This window comes from Lepidochelys olivacea, assembly GCF_965140295.1.
Source record: "Lepidochelys olivacea isolate rLepOli2 genome assembly, chromosome: 1".
NCBI lineage: Eukaryota > Metazoa > Chordata > Testudines > Cheloniidae > Lepidochelys > Lepidochelys olivacea.
The window spans coordinates 202,972,940-202,995,449 of record NC_140411.1 but is presented as its reverse complement, the minus strand read 5'-3'; the positions used below and the strand labels follow the sequence as shown (position 1 = coordinate 202,995,449).

At 42.7% G+C, this 22,510-nt stretch overlaps 1 protein-coding gene and 1 long non-coding RNA gene across 13 annotated transcripts in view; one reads left to right on the top strand and one right to left on the bottom strand.

Annotated features, from left to right (window-relative positions):
- The window catches only part of GRAMD1C (GRAM domain containing 1C), an 83,683-nt gene that overhangs the window by 5,113 nt on the left and 56,060 nt on the right, over window positions 1–22,510 (bottom strand). For 10 of the 11 annotated variants that reach the window (XM_084636123.1, XM_084636120.1, XM_084636121.1 and 7 more), the window contains 8 exons: window positions 15,609–15,752; window positions 13,601–13,719; window positions 12,785–12,927; window positions 7,369–7,472; window positions 4,292–4,471; window positions 2,508–2,565; window positions 1,718–1,828; window positions 561–666 (listed from right to left, as the gene is read on the bottom strand). In XM_084636123.1, the coding sequence (XP_084492249.1) occupies window positions 561–666; window positions 1,718–1,828; window positions 2,508–2,565; window positions 4,292–4,471; window positions 7,369–7,472; window positions 12,785–12,927; window positions 13,601–13,719; window positions 15,609–15,752 (965 nt within the window). The remainder of the gene's footprint in view (window positions 1–560; window positions 667–1,717; window positions 1,829–2,507; window positions 2,566–4,291; window positions 4,472–7,368; window positions 7,473–12,784; window positions 12,928–13,600; window positions 13,720–15,608; window positions 15,753–22,510) is intronic. The other variant, XM_084636130.1, reaches the window with a different exon arrangement.
- Window positions 13,753–22,510, top strand: part of LOC311524760 — a 35,767-nt gene continuing 27,009 nt past the window's right edge. For both annotated transcript variants that reach the window (XR_014712613.1, XR_014712614.1), the window contains exons 1-2: window positions 13,753–14,031; window positions 17,076–17,154. This is a non-coding gene — a long non-coding RNA (uncharacterized lncRNA). The remainder of the gene's footprint in view (window positions 14,032–17,075; window positions 17,155–22,510) is intronic.

The following is a 22,510-nucleotide window of genomic DNA, read 5'->3' as shown; positions in this document are numbered from 1 at the left end:
AAAAAATTAAAGGAAAATTTAGACAATGAAGATTTGCTATTTGTTAGATTTACCAGGCTGTGGAACAGTCTCCTAAAAATAGTGTTGAAACCCGGTCATAGGAAGCTGAACTAGGCAAACCAATGGGGCATGCACTCTATGGCAGAATCCAGCACTGGCAGGAGGAGGGACTAAATTATTTAATAGGTGTTCTCCGCTTCTAATTTTTATGATTCTTCAAAGTGCAATGAATATATCAAATCAATGTTTTTTCTATTTCTTCTTCTGCTCTAGGCAAACAGAAATACGGAGTGCTCAGGAAACAGGCAATTTGTACAGAAAGACAAATGAAGCCCAGCAAAAGAAAAGGGGCAAGGCCTGAAAATATTGCCACTTTCTTACACATCCTGCTGCAGCTTTGTTCTTCCTGAAGACAGGTAGCCGCAGACCAGCTCATTTATTTCATAGAGCAAGACGTTTTTTAAAGGGGATTTTAAAACTTTTGAAAAATGACCTCTATTTTTTTGTTTCCTCACAGCTACCTCAGAAGCGACAAAAGCGTGTGCGGGAAGGAAGCCTACCTGTTCAAGCATTGCAATAGAGTCTTGCAGCACCCCCTTCACCTGCTGGACCTGTTCCTTGTCACGCTGAGGGATATCCTCTCTGGACACCATGTCAGGGACTAAGCTGAAAAGGGAACATGATGAGAATCATCAATACCATGGAATAAACATCTGTACATCCATACCCAGCAAGCACTGGTCTCTACCTGCACTCATTAGCACTTTTCAAGCCAGGACCGCATTCAGACTGTGTACAGTTACATTTGAAACTATGTTACCACTTTCTTAGAGATGTTGCCTTAGTGCATTTGTATACACTGGACACTAAGAGGAAACATGCATTGTAATTAACAAACTGAATTCCTCAGGCTTCTAAACAGGAGTAAAATCTTTCATCTGAAGGAAAGTTAAAGTGATCTAGTTCTTTTGCCAGTCTTATGTTGCAAAGGTCTGTCCTAGCACAAAATTAGAAGGACTGCCATTCTCTGTCCCTGCTAAAGATTAGGTTAGATTTTGAAACTCTGTCTTTCAATGCTATGGCCAACAGAGGTGAAGCAAGACAGGTATCAAGGTCTGCATTAAACAAATAGAAGCGGGGTAGCCAAAGGCGTCAAAGTCATGAACATATCAGCCCTCACACTAAAATCCTTTAAATATAGAGACACCGCTTCCCAAATTGTCTCCTTCAAGTCAGATACACAAACCTAGTTATTGAGAATATCAAGTCCATTTGCAAATGTTGTAATGCATTTAATTGGATAACATGTTCACAGTGTTGGAAGATGTAAAGCACAACAGAAGTGCAAAAATGTTAAATTACATCACACTCCAAAACTGGTACTTCATCCTTTTAAAAAGTGAGCGGGACATGAACTTTGAGATATTTGTACCTTGCAGGGATCAGCAGAAATGAGGAGGCTACAATTCTGTGTAGATCTCCATGAGACAAGATGGAGAAAAACAGCAGAAAAAGGGCAGGCTAATTCTAAAATATCTTGGAGAGGAAGAAAGCCAGTGGTGCAATGTGAAGCCATTTGCTGGACAGCAGTGTCAACTGTAAAAGGGCTACAGGTTACAAAAGTATTTAAAGATTTGCCTCCTGAAATCTGCTTGTTATGAGTCCAATCCAAGTTATCAGGTTCTTATATCTGGATGAAGATGAGGAATTCACTCACTTTAAAGACTTCTCATCCTGAAGGTGGACCCGGTAAAATGACTGAGCTGCACGCTCTATCTTTGATAGTTTAAGGAAGAGAGTCACATTCAGCAAAACCAAGAGCAGCAAACTGTGTAAAGAAAATCAGACTGGTTTAATCATTGCTATCATTTTGCTTCTGCAGTGTTACTTGGGCCATGATGGCCAGAATGAATAATGTTCTATCCTATCTGAACAAACCCTGAGGAAAGAACCTGAGAAAGCATCATGCAGGACTTTAAGGTATCAAGAGCATCTGAGTGGGATGTATTAGGCTGTGAAACAGTCTTTCAAAGGAAGTGGTGGAAGTCTCACCCTTTGGCATTTTTAAAACTAGAGTGAATGAATACTAGAAAATGTACTGCGTGAACAATCATGAACTAGCAGCAGCACCGACTAGTTCAACCACGCACATTTTTCATTCTACATACAACGCAGTAATTGAGCTCCTCCCCTGGAGTCTTCCTCCCATTCCCCTGGATGCCAGGATGCACGGTGACCACCCTGATCGCCTGCCCCTCAGGCCAGCCCTGATTAGGACCCCACTGTACTAGTGCCATGTAAACACAAAGAAAGAGAGAGTCCCCTTACAATCTAAGAAAATGATGAGTAACAAAGGGTTCTACTCTGAAGACCACTGAAGTTGACCTCACTTGGGGCCCATATACCACAGGCTGCATGAATCGTCTTTTTCTGCTCCTATATAGGTGTAAATACGATTAGCTCTCAGACATCAGTCAAATTGTGGTTTAACCTCAGTGAGTACTTACAAGATGCTCATTATCACAATGATGGCTGTGGTCTTCCTTGCAGCATCCCTTTTCCTTCCTGTAGGGAATGGAAAAGATCAGGTTAGAAATGCGCAACATTAATTCTCCTAAAGAGGAGTCTACAGTGCACAGCAAGTGGTGGATTAGATGGCAGCCCCGATGGACAGTCACACCAGCTGTGTGCAGTCTGGGATGCCCATTTATGCACATAACAGAAACTATTTCTCTGTCCATCCCAATGGAGGAATCAAGTTTATATGTCCATCTCTTATGCTAATGCAAAGCAGTGCTGTGAAGTATGTTTCTGAGTTAGGCTTGTTCTACACTTAAAACTTAGATTGACCTAGCTACGTTGCTCAGGGGTGTGAAAAATTCATGCCCTTCAGAAACACAGTTAAGCTACACTAAACCTTGATGCAGACATCGCTAGGTCAGCATAAGAATTTTTCTATCGACCTAGCTACTGCCTCTTGAGTGGGTGGATTTACTGTAACGACCAAAAAAACCCTTCTGTAACTGTAGCAAGTGTCTACTCTACAGCAGCACAACCGCAGCTCTGCTATGTGGACAGCCTTAGACAAAGCAGCTCCCAGTGGGTACTCACTTCCATATGCCTACCTGATCACATTGCCAATGCTGCATACCAGTGACCATTCTGGTCACATGGCCAATGCTGCGTACCAATGACCATTCCAGTTTCTTTTCTTGTCTATCGAACCAAAAGTCAACCTGGTTTCAGTAATTATCATCCTGCAGAAAACACTTTAAATTCAGCTGACTGCAAAACCATTCCCCATTGGACACCTTTGGGAATTTGATATTGGCATAGGGCAGGATGAAGTGTACATTTTCTCTCAAACTAAAAGGTGTCACCCACCACTACCGACTGGTTAACCTAGAATTGTGTAAGTTACCTGATCTCCTACAATAGTTCCTAACATTCAGATTTCCTGGCCTGGCAAAGGGACATACATTAAGGCTGCAACATGCATGGAGACAAAAGCACTCACCTGGAAAGCTGGAGCAATGGTGGCAGATTAGGAATGTGGGAATTAACACAGTTACATATGCTACTAACCCAAGTTTACTCTGGTATTCTCAAGGGCTTTTTTCCTGGTTTAAGGTCTGTGTTCTCCATTCAGTGGTTACAATTTAAGTTGTTTCATATAAGTCAGAGTTCTCTGGCACTCATTATTGCACAGATGTTCCTTTTCTCTTTCAAAGTAGTTACTGTACGCCATGGCGAGTCAATCTGTCACGTCTAGTGGCAGGAAGGGGCAATAATGCTAGATGAGCTTCAGTGCCCCAGAAACGACTGAAGCAGCCAGAAGATTGACAAAGAAGTCAGTTTAATTAAAAATACAAAACAAGATGATCATTTGGGATGATGAGTCCAGGGGGCAACTGTAAAATTGTAACCGTTTCAAGGACTGCATTCAGTTACCTGTTTAGTCAAAGTCCAAAAATTAAATGCTTTGGGATTTTGTGCAAGTTCTTAAAATCAGGTTGCATTGCTTTTCCCGTGCAAGCTTTGTGCTGTGTTTAGAGTTACCTTGGAGCAGAATACATTATAGATTGGACTTGAGTTCAGCAGATGCTTGTCACTGCAAAGAGGATCAGACATGCTCCAGATCCTGTATATCTAAGCTTTAGTAATGTAAAATAAACATAAACTATTAATCCAGCTGTCTTTATCTAACTGGGTCTAACAAATACACATAGTGGCATCACGTTTGTTCTGTTTTACTAATTAAAACACCCTCTCTAACTGCTGCTATACCCACCTACTACGTTGCCCTGGGACTCTAATCCAATGTCCCCAGAAGAGTGCTGTGAAGAACGCTTAGGAAGCAGCTCTGCCATATTCCGGTGTAAATTCCGTCGTCGTCTTCTTAGGGCAATAAGTTTCCCAGGATCTTCTATAGATTGGGTTATTGCATATTCTTCCATTAGCAGATCTGATTCTACAGTTGAAAATAAGTATTTATTTTTCCCTTTGCTTTTCAAATGGAAAGCTCACATTATCTGGCTATGATAGAGAAAATAACAGGCAAGGCAAACAAATCAATAGAGGCTGTTGTCTTCTAGAAAATATATATATGATACATAAGAGATTCCTTAAACTGTACCATCGACTTGTACTACCATCATTACACTCAGTACTTTACAGGTATGAAATGTATACTTTTCCAGCACAGTACAGCTCAATGTATTTGCCAAGCGCTGTTGCTTTCTTTCTCATAGCTACAACCAAGGAAGCACTTTGATTTAAATGGGAAATCAAATTAATGGATTTTTTTTTTTTTTGTATCCTCACACCTCCTCCTTGGGAGCTGACCCCAATCCCCTGGACACAAGACTATTGATTGCTAAGTGGAAAATTTTTGTAGGAGCCCTTTGATAACATACTGGAAGCACAATACAGTGGCACCCCAGAGTTAGCAATATATTGACCTAGGGCAGGGGTGGGCAAACTACAGCCCGCGGGCTTTGGATCTGGCCCGTGGGATTGCCACCCCCATGGCACTGTGGGCCCTGGCACCACATCCCTGCAGCCCCTGGGAGAGGGGGCCAGAGGTCTGTGCACACTGCCCTTGTCTGTGGGTACCTCCCCCTGAAGCTCCCGTTGTTGGATCATATTAAAGAAGTTCTGTATTAAAATCACAAATAAGTTTGATTCCCCATAGTTTAAATTCCAGGGTATTACTAATGAAGAGGTCTCTTGGTTTTTGGTACTGTTTCTCTCCCTCTCTTTGTGAAACTTGCAAGCTGCTAATTGTGTTAGTACGTTCTAAGACAGAGTCAGTTCTCAAAGCAATTATTTGTAACAACAACTGCTCACACAGATTTCAGAGTAACAGCTGTGTTAGTCTGTATCCGCAAAAAGAAAAGGAGGACTTGTGGCACCTTAGAGACTAACAAATTTATTTGAGCATAAGCTTTCGTGAGCTACAGCTCACTTCATCGGATGCACACAGAGAGAGACTCAAAGCAATACTCTGTAAAAACAGAAACAGCACCCAGAGACTCCCCGCCCTTTTGTTGTATTCATCTCGCTTTGTTAACAATTGTGATTAAAATAGAGATACAGGATGTATGTGGATGGTTGATTGGTGTGGATAATAACTGAATGATCAGGGAGGTGCCAGCCTAAGAATCCAGTGTACATCGGCTGAAGAAGGCGTCAAGTGGAAATAACCAGAGGACCCCTGGAGGGAAGACTGGAATCCACCCAACAGCCTCAAGGATGGGAGAACCAAAGAACAAGATAACATCTGGCAGCACGGAGCCGTCAGGAATGTGCCATCTGCTGATTGATTCAGCAACAGCATGATGAAGCAATTCCCATAGACTGCCATAGGAATAAATTCCTATAAAAATGGACTCTAGAAAGTGAGAACTTTGGGGTCTGATTCTGCAAACTATCTTCCAGAAGCATCAGATGAGCATCTGACAAGGCCCTGCTCCTTCCTCATGTCCAGGCCACCTGGCCAGTGGCTTGGCATGAGCAATTCTAAGGCTGGTATCTATGATAACAACCTTGCAGAACCTGTGTGTGTGTGTGTGTGTGTGTATGAATGAATGTGTGAATAAATAGGAGATTGAATGGAATGTTATAGCTATAACTAACTACTTACTATGATTCTTTCTATATTCACAATAAATGTGGCATTTTGTCTTTTCCCCTTTAATAAGATCCTGCTAGTTTTTATTTTATTGGTATGACACCATTGCCCGGGAATAGGGAACCATGGCCAATGGGAGCTTCAGGGGAGGTACCCACAGGCAAGGGCAGCAGGGGGAGCCCTCTACCCTCCCATTCCCCAGGGGCCACAGGGACGTAGTGCCGGCCGCTTCCCGGAGTGGGGCTGGGGCAGGCAGGGAGCCTGCCCTGGCCCTGGTGCATGCTGCTGCCACCCTGGAGCCGATCCAGATAAGCGGCACCGGGCCAGAGCCCGCACCCCGAACTCCAACTCCCTATCCTGAGCCCCGTGCATGCACCTCAACCCCCTGCCACACCCCACACCCCTCCTGCACCCCAACCCCCTGCCCTGAGCCCCCTCATACACCCCGGACCCCTCCTCTGCCTCAACCCCTTGCCCTGAGCCCCTTCCTGCTCACCGCACCTCCTCCCACACCACATTCGCTCCTGCACCCCAACCCCCTGCCTCAGCCCTACATTCATGGCCCTGCATGCAATTTCCCCACCCAGATATGGCCTTCAGGCCAAAAAGTTTTCATAGACTATCAGGGTTGGAAGGGACCTCAGGAGGTCATCTAGTCCAACCGCCTGCTCAAAGCAGGACCAATCCCCAACTAAGTCATCCCAGCCACGGCTTTATCAAGCCTGACCTTAAAAACCTCTAAGGAAGGAGATTCCATCACCTCCCTAGGTAACCCATTCCAGTGCTTCAGCACCCTCCTCCTGAAAACGTTTTTCCTAATATCCGACCTAAACCTCCCGCACTGCAACTTGAAACCATTACTCCTTGTGCTGTCAGCTGCTACCCCTGAGAACAGTCTAGCTCCATCCTCTTTGGAAACCCTTTTCAGGCAGTTGAAAGCAGCTACAAATCCCCCCTCATTCTTCTCTTCTGCAGACTAAATAATCCCAGTTCCCTCAGTCTCTCCTCATAAATCATGTGCTCCAGCCCCCTAATCATTTTTTTTGCCCTCCGTTGGACTCTTTCCAATTTTGCTCACCCCGACCTAGGGGATCCTCTGACTTGAAGGACACACGAAGAGAATCTCACACTTTGTAAATTTATTTCTTGTAGAATCAGTTTCATGACCACTAAAATTTACCAGATCCATCCACAAAAAAGATTTCACCCTGTTACTACGAAAAGCAAATCCTCACCAAGTTGTTTGAAATTCTCCTCTATCCCGCTCCAGGTGTTCTTCTCAATCAGAGACTTGATGAGGCCCCATGGCTGCTTTTTGTATTTCACATCTGTGGAAAGCCTGCCACAGCACAGAATGGAATGATAAAGTGAGTGATCAATGGTAAAGTTAGTGGTTGTCCATAATCCAAAACAGTCACTATTATAAATAGTCAAGACTTTGTCAGGTGGCAGCACTCACACTGAACAGGTAGGGATTAGACATGGGTAGAGAAAAACTATAAACTGCATTGCAGCTAGAGCTCTGTGGGAACTTGAATTTCCATTTCACAGGACATTCCACATTTCAAAATTTGCTTTAGTTCCCAATAAGAATAAAAACAGATGTTTATATCTCACAAAATAAATGTCAGGGGGAAAAAAAATCCTTTTCAGGTAATTTGTAATGTTTCATTTTGACTTTGACTTTTTTTATATAATTTTAAATAAATTTCAAAAAACAAAACAAAAAAAGTTAAAATGTTCCATTCTGAAAATGTCAAAATGTAATGTCTTTGACCTTGTCAAAATGCTTTTCTCTCCCCCAGTTGTTTTAAACAGATTTTTGTTGCAATTAACACGTTCCCTTGGGAAGTTTCTGGTTTGATGGAAGCATTTTCCAACAGAAGAAACTGTATCAGAAATGTTTCAGAGTAGCAGCCGTGTTAGTCTGTATTGGCAAAAAGAAAAGGAGTACTAGTGGCACCTTAGAGACTAACCAATTTATTTGAGCATAAGCTTTCATGAGCTACAGCTCACTTCATTGGATGCATTCAGTGGAAAATACAGTGAGGAGATTTATATACATACAGAACATGAAAAAATGGGTGTTGTCATACACATTGTAAGGAGAGCGATCACTTAAGATGAGCTATTACCAGCAGGAGAGCGGGGGGGCAGGGGGGGAAGAAAACCTTTTGTAGTGATAATCAAGGTGGGCCATTGCCAGCAATTAACAAGAACGTCTGAGGAGCAGTGGGGGGTGGCGGAGGGGGGGATAAACATGGGGAAATAGTTTTGCTTTGTGTAATGACACATCCACTCCCAGTCTCTATTCAAGCCTAAATTAATTGTATCCAGTTTGCAAATTAATTCCAATTCAGCAGTCTCTCGTTGGAGTCTGTTTTTGAAGTCTTTTTGTTGTAACATTGCGACCTTTAGGTCTGTAATTGAGTGACCAGAGAGATTGAAGTGTTCTCCAACTGGTTTTTGAATGTTATAATTCTTGACGTCTGATTTGTGTCCATTTATTCTTTTATGTAGAGACTGTCCAGTTTGACCAATGTACATGGCAGAGGGGCATTGCTGGCACATGATGGCATATATCACATTGGTAGATGTGCAGGTGAACGAGCCTCTGATAGTGTGGCTGATGTGATTAGGCCCTATGATGGTGTCCCCTGAATAGATATGTGGGCACGGTTGGCAACGGGCCTTGTTGCAAGGATAGGTTCCTGGGTTAGTGGTTCTGTTGTGTGGGGCGTGGTTGCTGGTTAGTATTTGCTTCAGGTTGGGGGGGTTGTCTGTAGGCAAGGACTGGCCTGTCTCCCAAGATTTGTGAGAGTGATGGGTCGTTCTTCAGGATAGGCTGTAGATCCTTGATGATGTGTTGGAGAGGTTTTAGTTGGGGGCTGAAGGTGATGGCTAGTGGCGTTCTGTTATTATCTTTGTTGGGCCTGTCCTGTAGTAGGTGACTTCTGGGTACTCTTTTGGCTCTGTCAATTTGTTTCTTCACTTCAGCAGGTGGGTATTGCAGTTGTAAGAATGCTTGATAGAGATCTTGTAGGTGTTTGTCTCTGTCTGAGGGGTTGGAGCAAATGCGGTTGTATCGTAGAGCTTGGCTGTAGACTATGGATCGTGTGGTGTGGTCTGGGTGAATGTTGGAGGCATGTAGGTAGGAATAGCGGTCAGTAGGTTTCCGGTATAGGGTAGTGTTTATGTGACCATCGCTTATTAGCACCGTAGTGTCCAGGAAGTGGATCACTTGAGTGGACTGGTCCAGGCTAAGGCTGATGGTCTACCAGCTCTAATTATAGCTCCTGGACACTACTGTGCTAATAAGCAATGGTCACGTAAACACTACCCTATACCGGAAACCTACTGACCGCTATAGTTACCTACATGCCCCCAGCTTCCATCCAGGATACACCACACGATCCATTGTCTACAGCAAAGCTTTAAGATACAACTGCATTTGCTCCAATCCCTCAGACAGAGACAAACACCTATAAGATCTCTATTAAGCATTCTTAAAACTACAATACCCACCTGCTGAAGTGAAAAAACAGATTGACAGAGCCAGAAGAGTACCCAGAAGTCGCCTACTACAGGACAGGCCCAACGAAGAAAATAACAGAACGCCACTAGCTGTCACCTTCAGCCCCCAACTAAAACCTCTCCAATGCATCATCAAGGATCTACAACCTATCCTGAAAAATGATCCCTCACTCTCACAGATCTTGGGAGACAGACCAGTCCTCGCTTACAGACAGCCCCCCAACCTGAAGCAAATACTCTCCAGCAACCACGTAACAAAAACACTAACCCAGGAACCTATCCTTGCAACAAGCCCAATGCCAACTCTGTCCATATATTTATTCAAGAGACACCATCATAGGACCTAATCACATTAGCCACGCCATCAGGGGCTCGTTCACCTGCACATCTACTCATGTGATATATGCCATCATGTGCCAGCAATGCAGCTCTGCCATGTGCATTGGCCAAACCGGACAGTCTCTATGCAAAAGAATAAATGGATACAAATCTGACATCAGGAATTATAACATTCAAAAACCAGTAGGAGAACACTTCAACCTCTCTGGACACTCAGTAACAGACTTAAAGGTGGCAATTTTACAACAGAAAAGTTTCAAAAACAGACTCCAAGGAGAAACTGCTGAGCTTGAATTAATATGCAAACTAGATACCATTAACCTGGGTTTGAATAGAGACTGGGAGTGGCTGGGTCATTACACATATTGAATCTATTTCCCCATGTTAAGTATCCTCACACCTTCTTGTCAACTGTCTAAATGGGCCATCTTGATTATCACTACAAAAGTTTTTTTCTCCTGCTGATAATAGCTCATCTTAATTAATTAGCCTCTTACAGTTGGTATGGCTACTTCCACCTTTTCATGTTCTGTGTGTGTGTGTGTGTGTGTGTATATACACACACACACACACTAATATATATTTATTGTGACAGGGTCGGACCAGATGGCTATAGGAGAGTAATAGAAGGCAGATATATTAGCCCCAGGCTAAGTAGGTCCCTTTTCCGTGAGTAAGGTAACAGGGAAGGTTTTTTTTTTTGACTTGATCACATTTATATTCTGTTTGCACACTAAAGTCCAGACCAATAATATACTGTGACAGGGTCAGGCCAGATGGCTACAGGAGAGTGATAGAAGGCAGATATATTAGCCCCAGGCTAAGTAGGTCCCTTTTCCGTGAGTAAGGTAACAGGGAAGGTTCCAGAACAATCAGGAACCTTCTGGAGACAATTAAGACAAGCTGATTAGAACACCTGCAGCCAATCAAGAAGCTGCTAGAATCAATTAAGGCAGGCTAATCAGGGCACCTGGGTTTTAAAAAGGAGCTCACTTCAGTTTGTGGTTTGCGTGTGAGGAGCTGGGAGCAAGAGGCACTAAGAGCTGAGAGTGAGAACGCGGACTGTCGGAGGACTGAGGTGTACAAGCATTATCAGACACCAGGAGGAAGGTCCTATGGGGAGGATAAAGAAGGTGTTCGGAGGAGGCCATGGGGAAGTAGCCCAGGGAGTTGTAGCTGTCACACAGCTGTTCCAGGAGGCACTCTAGACAGCTGCATTCCACAGGGCCCTGGCTGGAACCCGGAGCAGAGGGAGGGCCCAGGTTCCCCCCATATCCTCCCAACTCCTGGTCAGTCACAGGAGGAGTCGACTGGGACTGTGGGTTCAGAAAAACGGCCAAGCTGAGGGCTGCCATGAAGCTCCAAGGCGAGCCAATCTGCCAATAAGCGCAAGACCCACCAAGGTAGAGCAGGAACTTTGTCACTATATATATGTCACTACTATATGTTCCATTCTATGCATCCGATGACGTGGGCTGTAGCCCAGGAAAGCTTATGCTCAAATAAACTTGTTAGTCTCTAAGGTGCCACAAGTACACCTGTTCTTTTTAATTATAGCTCAGTGTTACATATGGTGTTACATACTGTATTTGCTATTGTCCTACACGTACACTCTACGTGCATTGCTTGTATATCCCTCTCCCCTTGACACGTTATGATCACCATACATCTGTATGAGAAGGACTAGAGGAGTCTCTCTTCAGAGCCAGTCAATGCTGCTTTGTAAGCCAGGTTTACACTACAGACCTATATCAGTATAATTGTATTGCTCAGGGGTCCCCTGAGTGAAGTAGTTATACCAACCTAACCCCCTGTGTAGACAGCGTATGTTGAGGGGATAGCTTCTCCCAGACATAGCTACTGCCTCTCAGGGTGGTGAATTAACTATGCTAACAGAAGCAGCTCTCCCACTGGTGTAGTAGTGTCTTCACTAAAGTGGTGCAGCTGCGCTACTGTAGCGCTGTACATGAAGACAAGCCCTTACATCAGCTAGGAGGGTTGCTCAAGGCATTCAGTTTTCCCCAGGCACAGAGTTCACCCCTTTCCCTTCATACTCCCAGTGCCAGAGATCCCAGCCTAAAATCAAACCCGGGTTTCCCACACGGCAGTGTTGAGCATTGGCTGCTACTAGACCTATTCTCTTACGCAGTGTGCTTCAGCGCCAAAAAGCGACTGTAAAAATGGTATTATGAGGGTTCATGTTCATTGTCTCAGTGATTTTCACATCAGATGTGCTCAGTTTATAAGATGATTTTCCTGACTCCCAAGTCTGCAAAGTCAGCTTGGGATCTGAGATTCAAGCTGGGTTCTCTCTAGTGAGCACCATCCCCACTAGTAGAGGTGGTGCAGGCCAAATTACACTTTCACTTACACCTGGGCAATTTAATAGCTTCAAGTTATGCCTTTGGCAATAACAACTGTGCAGGAGCATACACAGGTGTAATTTGTTGGTACTTGGTAAACAATTCCACGGAGAGTTCCCAAGGAGGAGGAGTACAACCCAGCTCATTCTCTTGAAACTACGTTAGCTGTGCAGGGCAGAAGAGTAAAACCTTATTTTTGTCACTAAAAGCCACCAGAGCTGACTAATACTTGCAGGAAACACATACAGTGAATGAGAAGGGGCCATTTTTACATATTTTTCACAGTGGAACCACACTTCAAGGGAAGAAATTTGTGCAAAGAAATGCAACTTTTCCATGCTGTAGACACCTCTTTTAGTAAGTATATTTCAGTGCATACAGCATGGCTCTCCCGCCCCACACCATTCTGGCTCACCGTAATCTGCATTTCTGATTGCATGTGCGGGTGATGGAATATCTGTTCACAGTGTAGAAGTAATCATGATATGGGACATCATGCGTCAGCACCTCTGCATCTATGCGATAAGACTGACCTTTCTGGCTCTGTTTATTCAGGGTCTACCCATAAAAAAAGAAGGGGAAAAAAGACATTTTAAATACCCTGTCTCAGTTCTCTTTCATTCAGTCTTTGGGTTCATCATGCCAGCATAACTACCACCTAAAAGCTACTGGCAGTAGGGAAAGAATCTGAAATAGTTTGAGAAAATGAGACAGGTGGAGAACTCATAATGGTCACAGATAGGGGTTGGGGGTTGGCAACCACTGTCCTTCCCACATTGCCAAATGGGAGAAGGCTCCTAGTTAGCTCCCAGCAGGACAGGACAGTTTTAGTATGAAAGAGGAGGAGAACCACTGGTCTAGAACTCTCAGCGTGAGCCTGGGGGCGGGGGGGCAGTAACTCCTGAGTTCTAGTCCTGGCTCTGCCTCTAACTCACTGTGTGACCTCTGAATAGTCATTTCACTTCACTGTGTCTTAGTTTCCTTGTCTATAAAATAAGGCTCACACTTACTCCCGCAAGGATTGTGGGGAAGAAGTAAGGTTTACTAACCTCTCTGAAGATGAAAGGCACTATATAAGTGTTTATTAAAGATGTGGAGGGCAGCTGATCATCATCATTTAACTGCTGAGCCACATTCAAACTCCTAAACTCTGCAGTGTGGTCATTACTGTAGCAGATACTGAAGTGAGGGTTTCTCTCATTTTGGCACACATTGTGAATGCACACAGTACCTGCTTTTCTGTTGCAGTTGTGTACTTCCCAATGAGCGGATTGTTAATCATTATAGTGTAGGTGAGGGTCCTCAACTGATTGCCACTGCTGTCCATATTCCAAGGGGTCGATACAGCATCTAGTCACAAAATGTATAATTATTAACGTCCAACAATTGATAGGGAGTGGTCTCAATCCTTAACTTAGTTGAAAGTGGTTTCAGAGTGAACAGGTTAAAGGTCTGCTCCTCTCCTTCGTGAGTCCCTGTATGTTTACTATTTAACACAATGTAGAATCAGCTCATGTTACTCACTGAGGGATGCCAGAGAGCCTGATTCTCCCTTGCCTTGCACACCTTGCATCATCATTCACACCTGTCAGCAAAACACCATCACTCTGATCAGAGACCATTTCACACCAACTCTGAATAGGTGTAAACAAGGACATGAAGGTAAGGCAATGGAGAATGGGGCCTGAGTGTTTAGAGGTCAGAATTCAGAAGTGTGCTGGGGGAGGAGGGAAGGAATACTTCAACACACACTCTCTTGTCACTTTCTGCTTGTAACTCCTTCCTTGCTGTTGGACATAGAAGTTTTCCAGTGGAAAGGCCCACCTGGAACCAATCCAGATGGTTGGTAATTTACAAGAAGAGGGAAAAGTGAGAGAAGCGCTGGCCAGTATTTCTGGACTTTTATGTCCACTAGATGCTAGAAGAGCAGAATAGACCATAGAAAAAATTAAAGAAAGGCTTTAAATAAAAAATTACACTGTGTTCTATCTGCCTAGGATGACTATAAGGTTCATTAGCATTAGTAAAAGAGATAGTTCTTGCTGATTAGCCTTAAAATCGGACACTGAAAAAATATTACTCTCTTTCGGACTTTATCTTCTGTTTCTATGATCCCAATGAATAAAATTTACTTGCCCAGAAAATTAAAGCCTGTGAATGTTATTTAGGAGTATGCAATGATTTATTCTATGTGCAAATTGCATGGACTTTACTATTATTTGAGTATAACATGATTAAAAAAACAAACAAACTATTGAGCCAATACCCTAATCAATAAAGCAGAGACTTTAAATAATTTAATATGTGATTGATTTTAATGTTGTAATATTACAGTGTACGGTGAATGTTCTACTCCGAAAAGTGAATATAAAGAGGGTATTGTTTCTGTGTTCATTGTCTCAATAACTCCAGAACAATCATGCTCAGTTTATAAATAAAAATTGTTTTTCTGACAGTCCTGCACACTCATATCTAAAAGTCAAGCTCATTTCTTTCTGACTCTTGTATAACCATTATTATTTTACAGCACCAAAAATATGCTAGGCAAAGTGCAGCACAGATAGAAAGATATGGTCCCTGCTCTAAAGAAACTAAGATTTGATATTATCTAGGACACAATGGGTGGGGTTAAAACAATAAAAAGGGTGTGGGGTGAGGACAGACACAGGTTACAGCAGTAAAATCCATGAGGTTAATCAATCTAATCTTGTACACACCTTGGTAGTTTAGTTACATCTCTTTTCATTTTGAATAAGAAAGATTATGTGAAAAAGATCCTGCCATTATTACTCCTGGCCAACCCTATTACCTTCACATTCTTCCCTCAGTTACGCTTGTGCTAGCTGTTGTCGTCAGTGAGGCAGCACAGGTGCAACTGATTAGTCCTGTCACTGGAACATAGCTAACAATTCTGATGCTGATGTAGTAAGTAGAAGAGACTCCAGCTCATTGTCCTAGAGCTGGACTTGGCAAAAAGTAGTAAAAGTGTAAATACTTATTACTTCAGTCAGAGCTTTGAGTCTTGACACACACAGAGAAGGAAAGGGCCCATTTTACGTAGTCATTTTCAAAGCAGAACCTTATCTTTAAAAGCAGGTTTAATTCCCCCTTTATGGGCAGAATCTGTTGAATTTTGGTTATTCATCTCCAACTACATTAACACTTCTCTCACCAAGATTGAGCATGCAATTTTTTCTAGCATAAATCTTTACGTGAACTGAAAGGGGAAACTATATTACCTACTATATTCCTGGTGTTGTGAAATTTCTGCACAAAATGGGAATTGGTGAAAAGCATTTCAAACATCTTGTCTGCGCTGATATTGAAAACTCTATTAATAAAGAGTCTCCCATGCAGGTCATTCTCAGGCACAGTCTCCTTGGCTGATAAGGAAATGGAGAGAGAACACGTTAAGGAAATGGATGGGCCCCATCATCTGCCCACAGTAAAAAAAGACATTTTTATGCTCGATCCTCTGTTGTGGCTCAACCAGTTACCAAACATTAATCCACACTTCTCTCCCACTCCCACAAACCTAACAGCACAGTATTTACCATTATGAGACAGCCCAGAGCTGGTCTTCCAACCAGCCCCATCCACTATCTTTTCACCAGTACTTTTCCAGGTAGAAAGCCTCAGTTGGGGACAATCAGTCCCTTTCAATAGCATCACTTACTCCTTCAATAACATGGTCCCTGTCAGGTTAAAAATCTTTCTTAAATGCATTACTAGCCCTCCAAGAACCATCTGAGGGGATTAGAACAGAAGGAACACTATGTTATTGATTTACTTGTCACTATTCACTCTAGGCCAGCTGTTTGCCTTGTATACATCACTCAACTGGACAATGAAAATAGACAAGTCACTTTCATTTTTGTTGGTAGTCAGTTTCTAGTCAGTTTGGTTTTCAGCTTGCCATACTCTTGCAGGATGCTACCATGTTTGCTGTGTAAGTGCTGCAGGAGACTACTTGTAAAAACATATATTTCATTGGCTTTTTTTTTTTTTTTTTTTTTTTTGTAATTTGGGAAAAAAAAAATATTGCTCCTAACAAAAAATACCTTCCTCACCTACCATCTGTCTCTGTATGAAGGGAATGTAAGGGGGTATGCTCCCACACTGTAATCCTGGGTAGGGCACTGGTACCTGCTTTACCCTCCTCCCCCATTAACACAGAGCTGTGAGGAGATGCTTTCTCCTGCGCCTGCATCCACTCCTGCTGTCTCTATGGAGACCCAGTGCTGCTCCACTGCAGAGTTTCATTCTTTAGCTGCTGGGCTACTTGCTTTTGCCTTCACCCTCTGCTACCAGGCAGGAATGAGCTTTTGAGGTTTCAGATGTGATAGCGGGTGCGGGGGGGAGGTGTTGTTCCTCTTAAGGGAGTCTGGTGTCCTTGGCAGCTCATAATCTATTCTCAACTTCCCGTCCCCCATGCCCTCCCCCTGAGGATGCTTTCAGCCAGCTAGTATTCTAGTCCTGTATCTGTCCCATTCAAAACTTCCAGTTGCGATATGCAGACAAGTGATCCAAAACAAAAATCACCTTCATGATACCATCACATTTTCACTTCTGGGGTCCTGAATTCAAAGTTGAACATCCTATTTACATCCCAAACAGGAGACTAAAATAAGGTATACATAAACACACGCACTTCTCTTCCTGTGATATTCTGATTACAAAATATGCTTTTCCATTTGTAATTATAGGGTGGACCCAAAGATCAAGACTATGTTTACAGAGATGCCTAGTTAGCCAACCAATTCCGTAAAGTGATTACTCACTATGGTAAGAATTTTTCTGCGTTGAAATACATTACAAGGAGCCAGGACTTCGGGGAGTGTTTACAGCCTACACAATGACATTTACAATATTTACTCTGGGTAGAGGCCCACGTAAATGCCATCAGGGTCCAGACTTTGGGTGAGCTTTACAAGTATCATGTTAGCTCTGACAGCTTTAACATCTAACCCTAACCCACTTCTAGCCTTTTGTACTGCCTATTTACCGTCCTCATAGACAGAGAGCAAGCTTTATACAGTTTGGTATAAACATCCATTTTGAACAACTGGGTGCCAGCTGATTTACAGCGAGTCAGATACTTTATTTTATTAACATCTCCCAGAAAAAAAAACTACCTAAAATTTGTTGGTGCGTAATAACTCATACTACTTATGCTGGTTACGAACCCTCATCCTCAAATGGTCTATATCATCCTTAATTAATCACCACTAACCAGCATTTTACATTGATAGTGTCCCTTTCATAAATCTAATCATTTTTTTTGAAGAGTAAGACGTAGTTTTAGTTATTGTTTCTGCCCCCAAATCTCTGACAAATTTACTGGGTTTGTATAATTACATGTAAAAGTGTTTCTCCCCCATTGCTGTGTGAATAAACCCACACAAACCCTGTAAGACTTGCGGGCTGTATAGGGAAACGTGAAACTGATGAAGACACAAAGTACAGTCAAAGGGACAAAGTAAACAGCTATGAAAACGGAGAGAAATATTTTTACCTGCAGTCTCTCTGAACTCTTTGGAACACTTGGTGTTACAAGTAATGGTACTTTGTTGAAAAATTAAGTGTTGTCATTAATTTGAGGGATTGATAGAACATGAAGCAGAAGTCACTTTCTGTGTTAGGATTCAAACCTCATTCCTCTTTAAACACAGCTGCAGCCCTTTTTTTTGCCACAGATTTATTTTTTGTTAATGCTCATATGGAGTTGATGCCTGTGAAAATGAACTCCTGTTAAAACTGGTACAAGTTAGTAACAGTGGAAGCAGATGCTGTGCAAACATCCTCCAGGCAGTTATGCCCATATTCTTCAATATTCACTTGTAGAAGTCCCTGCTCTTCCAGCCCTGTGCAGGACCATGTAGTGATAATCTGTCAGAGGCACATACCCCCTGTGTGGACCCTAAACTCATTTTACTAACATCCTGGATCCGGCTTTGAAATAAAGATTCTACAAGTGAAAGGTTAGACTGCTAGCCTAATGTATCATTTTAGGTCCTCCAGTTTTTAAACCTGTAAGGCAAGTATATGGAGTGCAATTGCATGAATATTTTGGCCTGAACAGATTACATGAAAAAGTTATTGTATAACCAAAACCTAGCTAAACCCATCACCTCAAATGTCCTGATTCCAACTGGAGACAGCATGCCTGGTTCTCTGGTACCCTCTACTTTATGTGTTCATTCACACCAGTGCAAAGTGAATATAAAATGCTACCACTTGGACTTGGTATTATTTGCAACACTTTGCACCAATGTAAATGACAACAGACTGTGCTGGACAACACGGAATTAGACCCATTGCATTATAAGGTTTCCTGTAAGATTTGCTGCACAAAATTAGATAAATTAAAAAAAAATAAACCACCTAATCCCTCATCTACAAATTAGATAGTTGGGAAGACACTCAAAATCTAATTCCTCTCTTTTCAAACAATGCCTCGGCTCAAATCCCTTTTAACTCCTAACAGCAGAACAAGGAACCCAAAATAATACATGCCAGACCAATGGACTCTGAAGAAGCCAAACTGACAAGAACAGGGCATACCAAACAAATGAGAAATTGATTTCCACTCCAATGGAAAAAATATATCAGCAACACTGTATACACAGAGACCTGGCAACCAGAAACAGCTGGGGTAAAGATAAGGAACCAAACAGATTTCCACTCCACTGGAAAAATATCACCAACATTGTGCACAGAGAACAGAGCCCTTGAAACAACTGGACTCAAAATCATGGTAACCTCTTCGCAGACAGGAGTGTGACAGAAGGAATGAGCACAATTATGCAGTCCAGACATGCCACATTTTAGGATTGCACTGGTTACATTAGTCATGGTTGGGCTGATCATTCACATGATGGATCTCATCTCAAAAGTGATATTAATTTAAAATTTTTTGTGCGATTTCTGAGTCAACATTGAAAGGAAAACCTTATTTTTCCACTAATAAAAAGCTTCAATTTTTTTTTTAATTTTAGATCAAATAGTTTTTAAAACTTCAAAGCTATAAGTATTTGACATTTGTATACTAAGCACATCCTGTAATATGCTTTTATTAACATTTTAAACAACATATTGAGATACACAGCTCCTGTTCCTCATGTGAATTGGCGGCTGTGATTGCAGAGCCATTGGCCATTATCTTTGAAAACTCGTGGCGAACGGGGGAAGTCCCAGATGACTGGAAAAAGGCTAATGTAGTGCCAATCTTTAAAAAAGGGAAGAAGGAGGATCCTGGGAACTACAGGCCTATCAGCCTCACCTCAGTCCCCGGAAAAATCATGGAGCAGGTCCTCAAAGAATCAATCCTGAAGCACTTACATGAGAGGAAAGTGATAGGAACAGTCAGCATGGATTCACCAAGGGAAGGTCATGCCTGACTAATCTAATCGCCTTCTATGATGAGATTACTGGTTCTGTGGATGAAGGGAAAGCAGTGGATGTATTGTTTCTTGACTTTAGCAAAGCTTTTGACACGGTCTCCCACAGTATTCTTGTCAGCAAGTTAAAGAAGTATGGGCTGGATGAATGCACTATAAGGTGGGTAGAAAGTTGGCTAGATTGTCAGGCTCAACGGGTAGTGATCAATGGCACCATGTCTAGTTGGCAGCCGGTGTCAAGTGGAGTGCCCCAGGGGTCAGTCCTGGGGCCGGTTTTGTTCAATATCTTCATAAATGATCTGGAGGATGGTGTGGATTGCACTCTCAGCAAATTTGCGGATGATACTAAACTGGGAGGAGTGGTAGATACGCTGGAGGGCAGGGATAGGATACAGAGGGACCTAGACAAATTGGAGGATTGGGCCAAAAGAAATCTGATGAGGTTCAATAAGGATACGTGCAGGGTCCTGCACTTAGGACGGAAAAACCCAATGCACAGCTACAGACTTGGGACCGAATGGCTAGGCAGCAGTTCTGCGGAAAAGGACCTAGGGGTGACAGTGGACGAGAAGCTGAATATGAGTCAGCAGTGTGCCCTTGTTGCCAAGAAGGCCAATGGCATTTTGGGATGTATAAGTAGGGGCATAGCGAACAGATCGGGGGACGTGATCGTTCCCCTCTATTCGACATTGGTGAGGCCTCATCTGGAGTACTGTGTCCAGTTTTGGGCCCCACACCACAAGAAGGATGTGGATAAATTGGAGAGAGTCCAGCGAAGGGCAGCAAAAATGATTAGGGGTCTGGAACACATGACTTATAGGAGAGGCTGAGGAAACTGGGATTGTTTAGTCTGCAGAAGAGAAGAATGAGGGGGGATTTGATAGCTGCTTTCAACTACCTGAGAGGTGGTTCCAGAGAGGATGGTTCTAGACTATTCTCAGTGGTAGAAGAGGACAGGACAAGGAGTAATGGTCTCAAGTTGCAGTGGGGGAGGTTTAGGTTGGATATTAGGAAAAACTTTTTCACTAGGAGGGTGGTGAAACACTGGAATGCATTACCTAGGGAGGTGGTAGAATCTCCTTCCTTAGAAGTTTTTAAGGTCAGGCTTGACAAAGCCCTGGTTGGGATGATTTAATTGGGGATTGGTCCTGCTTTGAGCAGGGGGTTGGACTAGATGACCTCCTGAGGTCCCTTCCAACCCTGATATTCTATGATTCTATGTGTACTGTGGATCTGGAAACAGGCACACCCAAACAAATGCAACTGCACTTATTTCAGTCATCCCAAATTTCAAATGTGTGATCCCACCTACCTGTGAGAAAAATCAAACATTCAGTGCACTTGCTTGGCTCTCACATCACACATTCAAGCAAACACTTCTATTTTCTCTTTCATCCCAAACCGCATTTTTAAAAATGGAAATTAAATCCAAAAAAGAATACGTGTGTTTTAAGATTTTAAGCAAAGAATTCAAGACACTTACAGTTGTCTCTCTGTTGTACATAGTTAAGTAACTGAAAAGACAGGCTAGTCTATTTTCTGTGTACCATCTTAGGGTTTTTTATTGTTGCCCATCATGGTAGCATGTGGGTGCCTTCCATGTAAAATTGCTACCAAAAAGTGAAGTCCCTGGAGTCATATGCAGTCTCTGGCACTTCTCCCTTTCTGAGGTAAACACCAGTTGGGATTGGGGGTTTCATTTTTAATTAATTAGATTTTATTAATTTATTTTTTGAGCTTTGTCAGGTTTTTTGGTTACAAGGGTGTGTCAATGTTGGGCATCCGCAGGATCTGAATTCAGGACTATGGTACCACAAGTAGAAACCCATATACCTGGGCCACCAGACAGCTGTGGACGGTTAAAGCCTTTTCAGCACTAGAGAATGATAGAAAAAAAATTCCACTGGTGCTAACACTGGTAAAGCTGAATACATAAAAGAACAAACAGACCCCTAGTGTAGGCAAGACTCTGTCAGCCTCAGGTTTAGTTGATGCTGTGGTAACAAGAAAAATCCAGAAGCTGCTGGAAGAGGAAGACATGTGGTCATTCCCCACGGCACCTGCTACAACTGCATTTCCCAAAGTGTGAAGCACGACTCACACAGAATGGGCGGGCACAAAGGACTAGCCAGAGGGCGTAGATGAGGTCTAAATCAAGATGGATAGGCCTAAAATGTCACATGTTGAAGGGCAGTTGCAACTGGTTTCTGAGGAGGACTCAGCTTTCAAAAGTTTGGGAAATGCTGGGCTAGATCTCTTTCCATTTTGTGCAGTGGAACCAGAAAGTCCTGCTTTCAAGAATAAACAAAGAGCTCACCCTAGAAAAGCAGGAGGACAAGAAGCATGAATAGGAGTTTTTCTTTCTTGAACAAAAGGCCTTGAATCTACTTGAGTCTGTCAGCTTTTATTTGCTTAACATAAGAAGTCAAATAGTCTCAACTAGTCTTTAAAGTTACCATTAAGATAGAGCCTATCTTTGTTGCGGCTCTTTTAATGTTGGGTAAATTTTCTGCCCAGCTGGGTGAATAGGACAAAGAGTCAATTGATTACATTATAAGTGTCTTCAAAATGGGGAAAGAAAAAAAAAAAGAGAGAGAGAGAGAGAGAGAGAGAGACTATAAAAACCTAAGGCTCTAGGACAAACAGAAAAACTGCAGAAGGACACTAAAATGATAAAGCCTGCAACTTTCTACTGCTATAGGCAATATATCTGTGATGGAGAAATGCATGTAAATTATTTA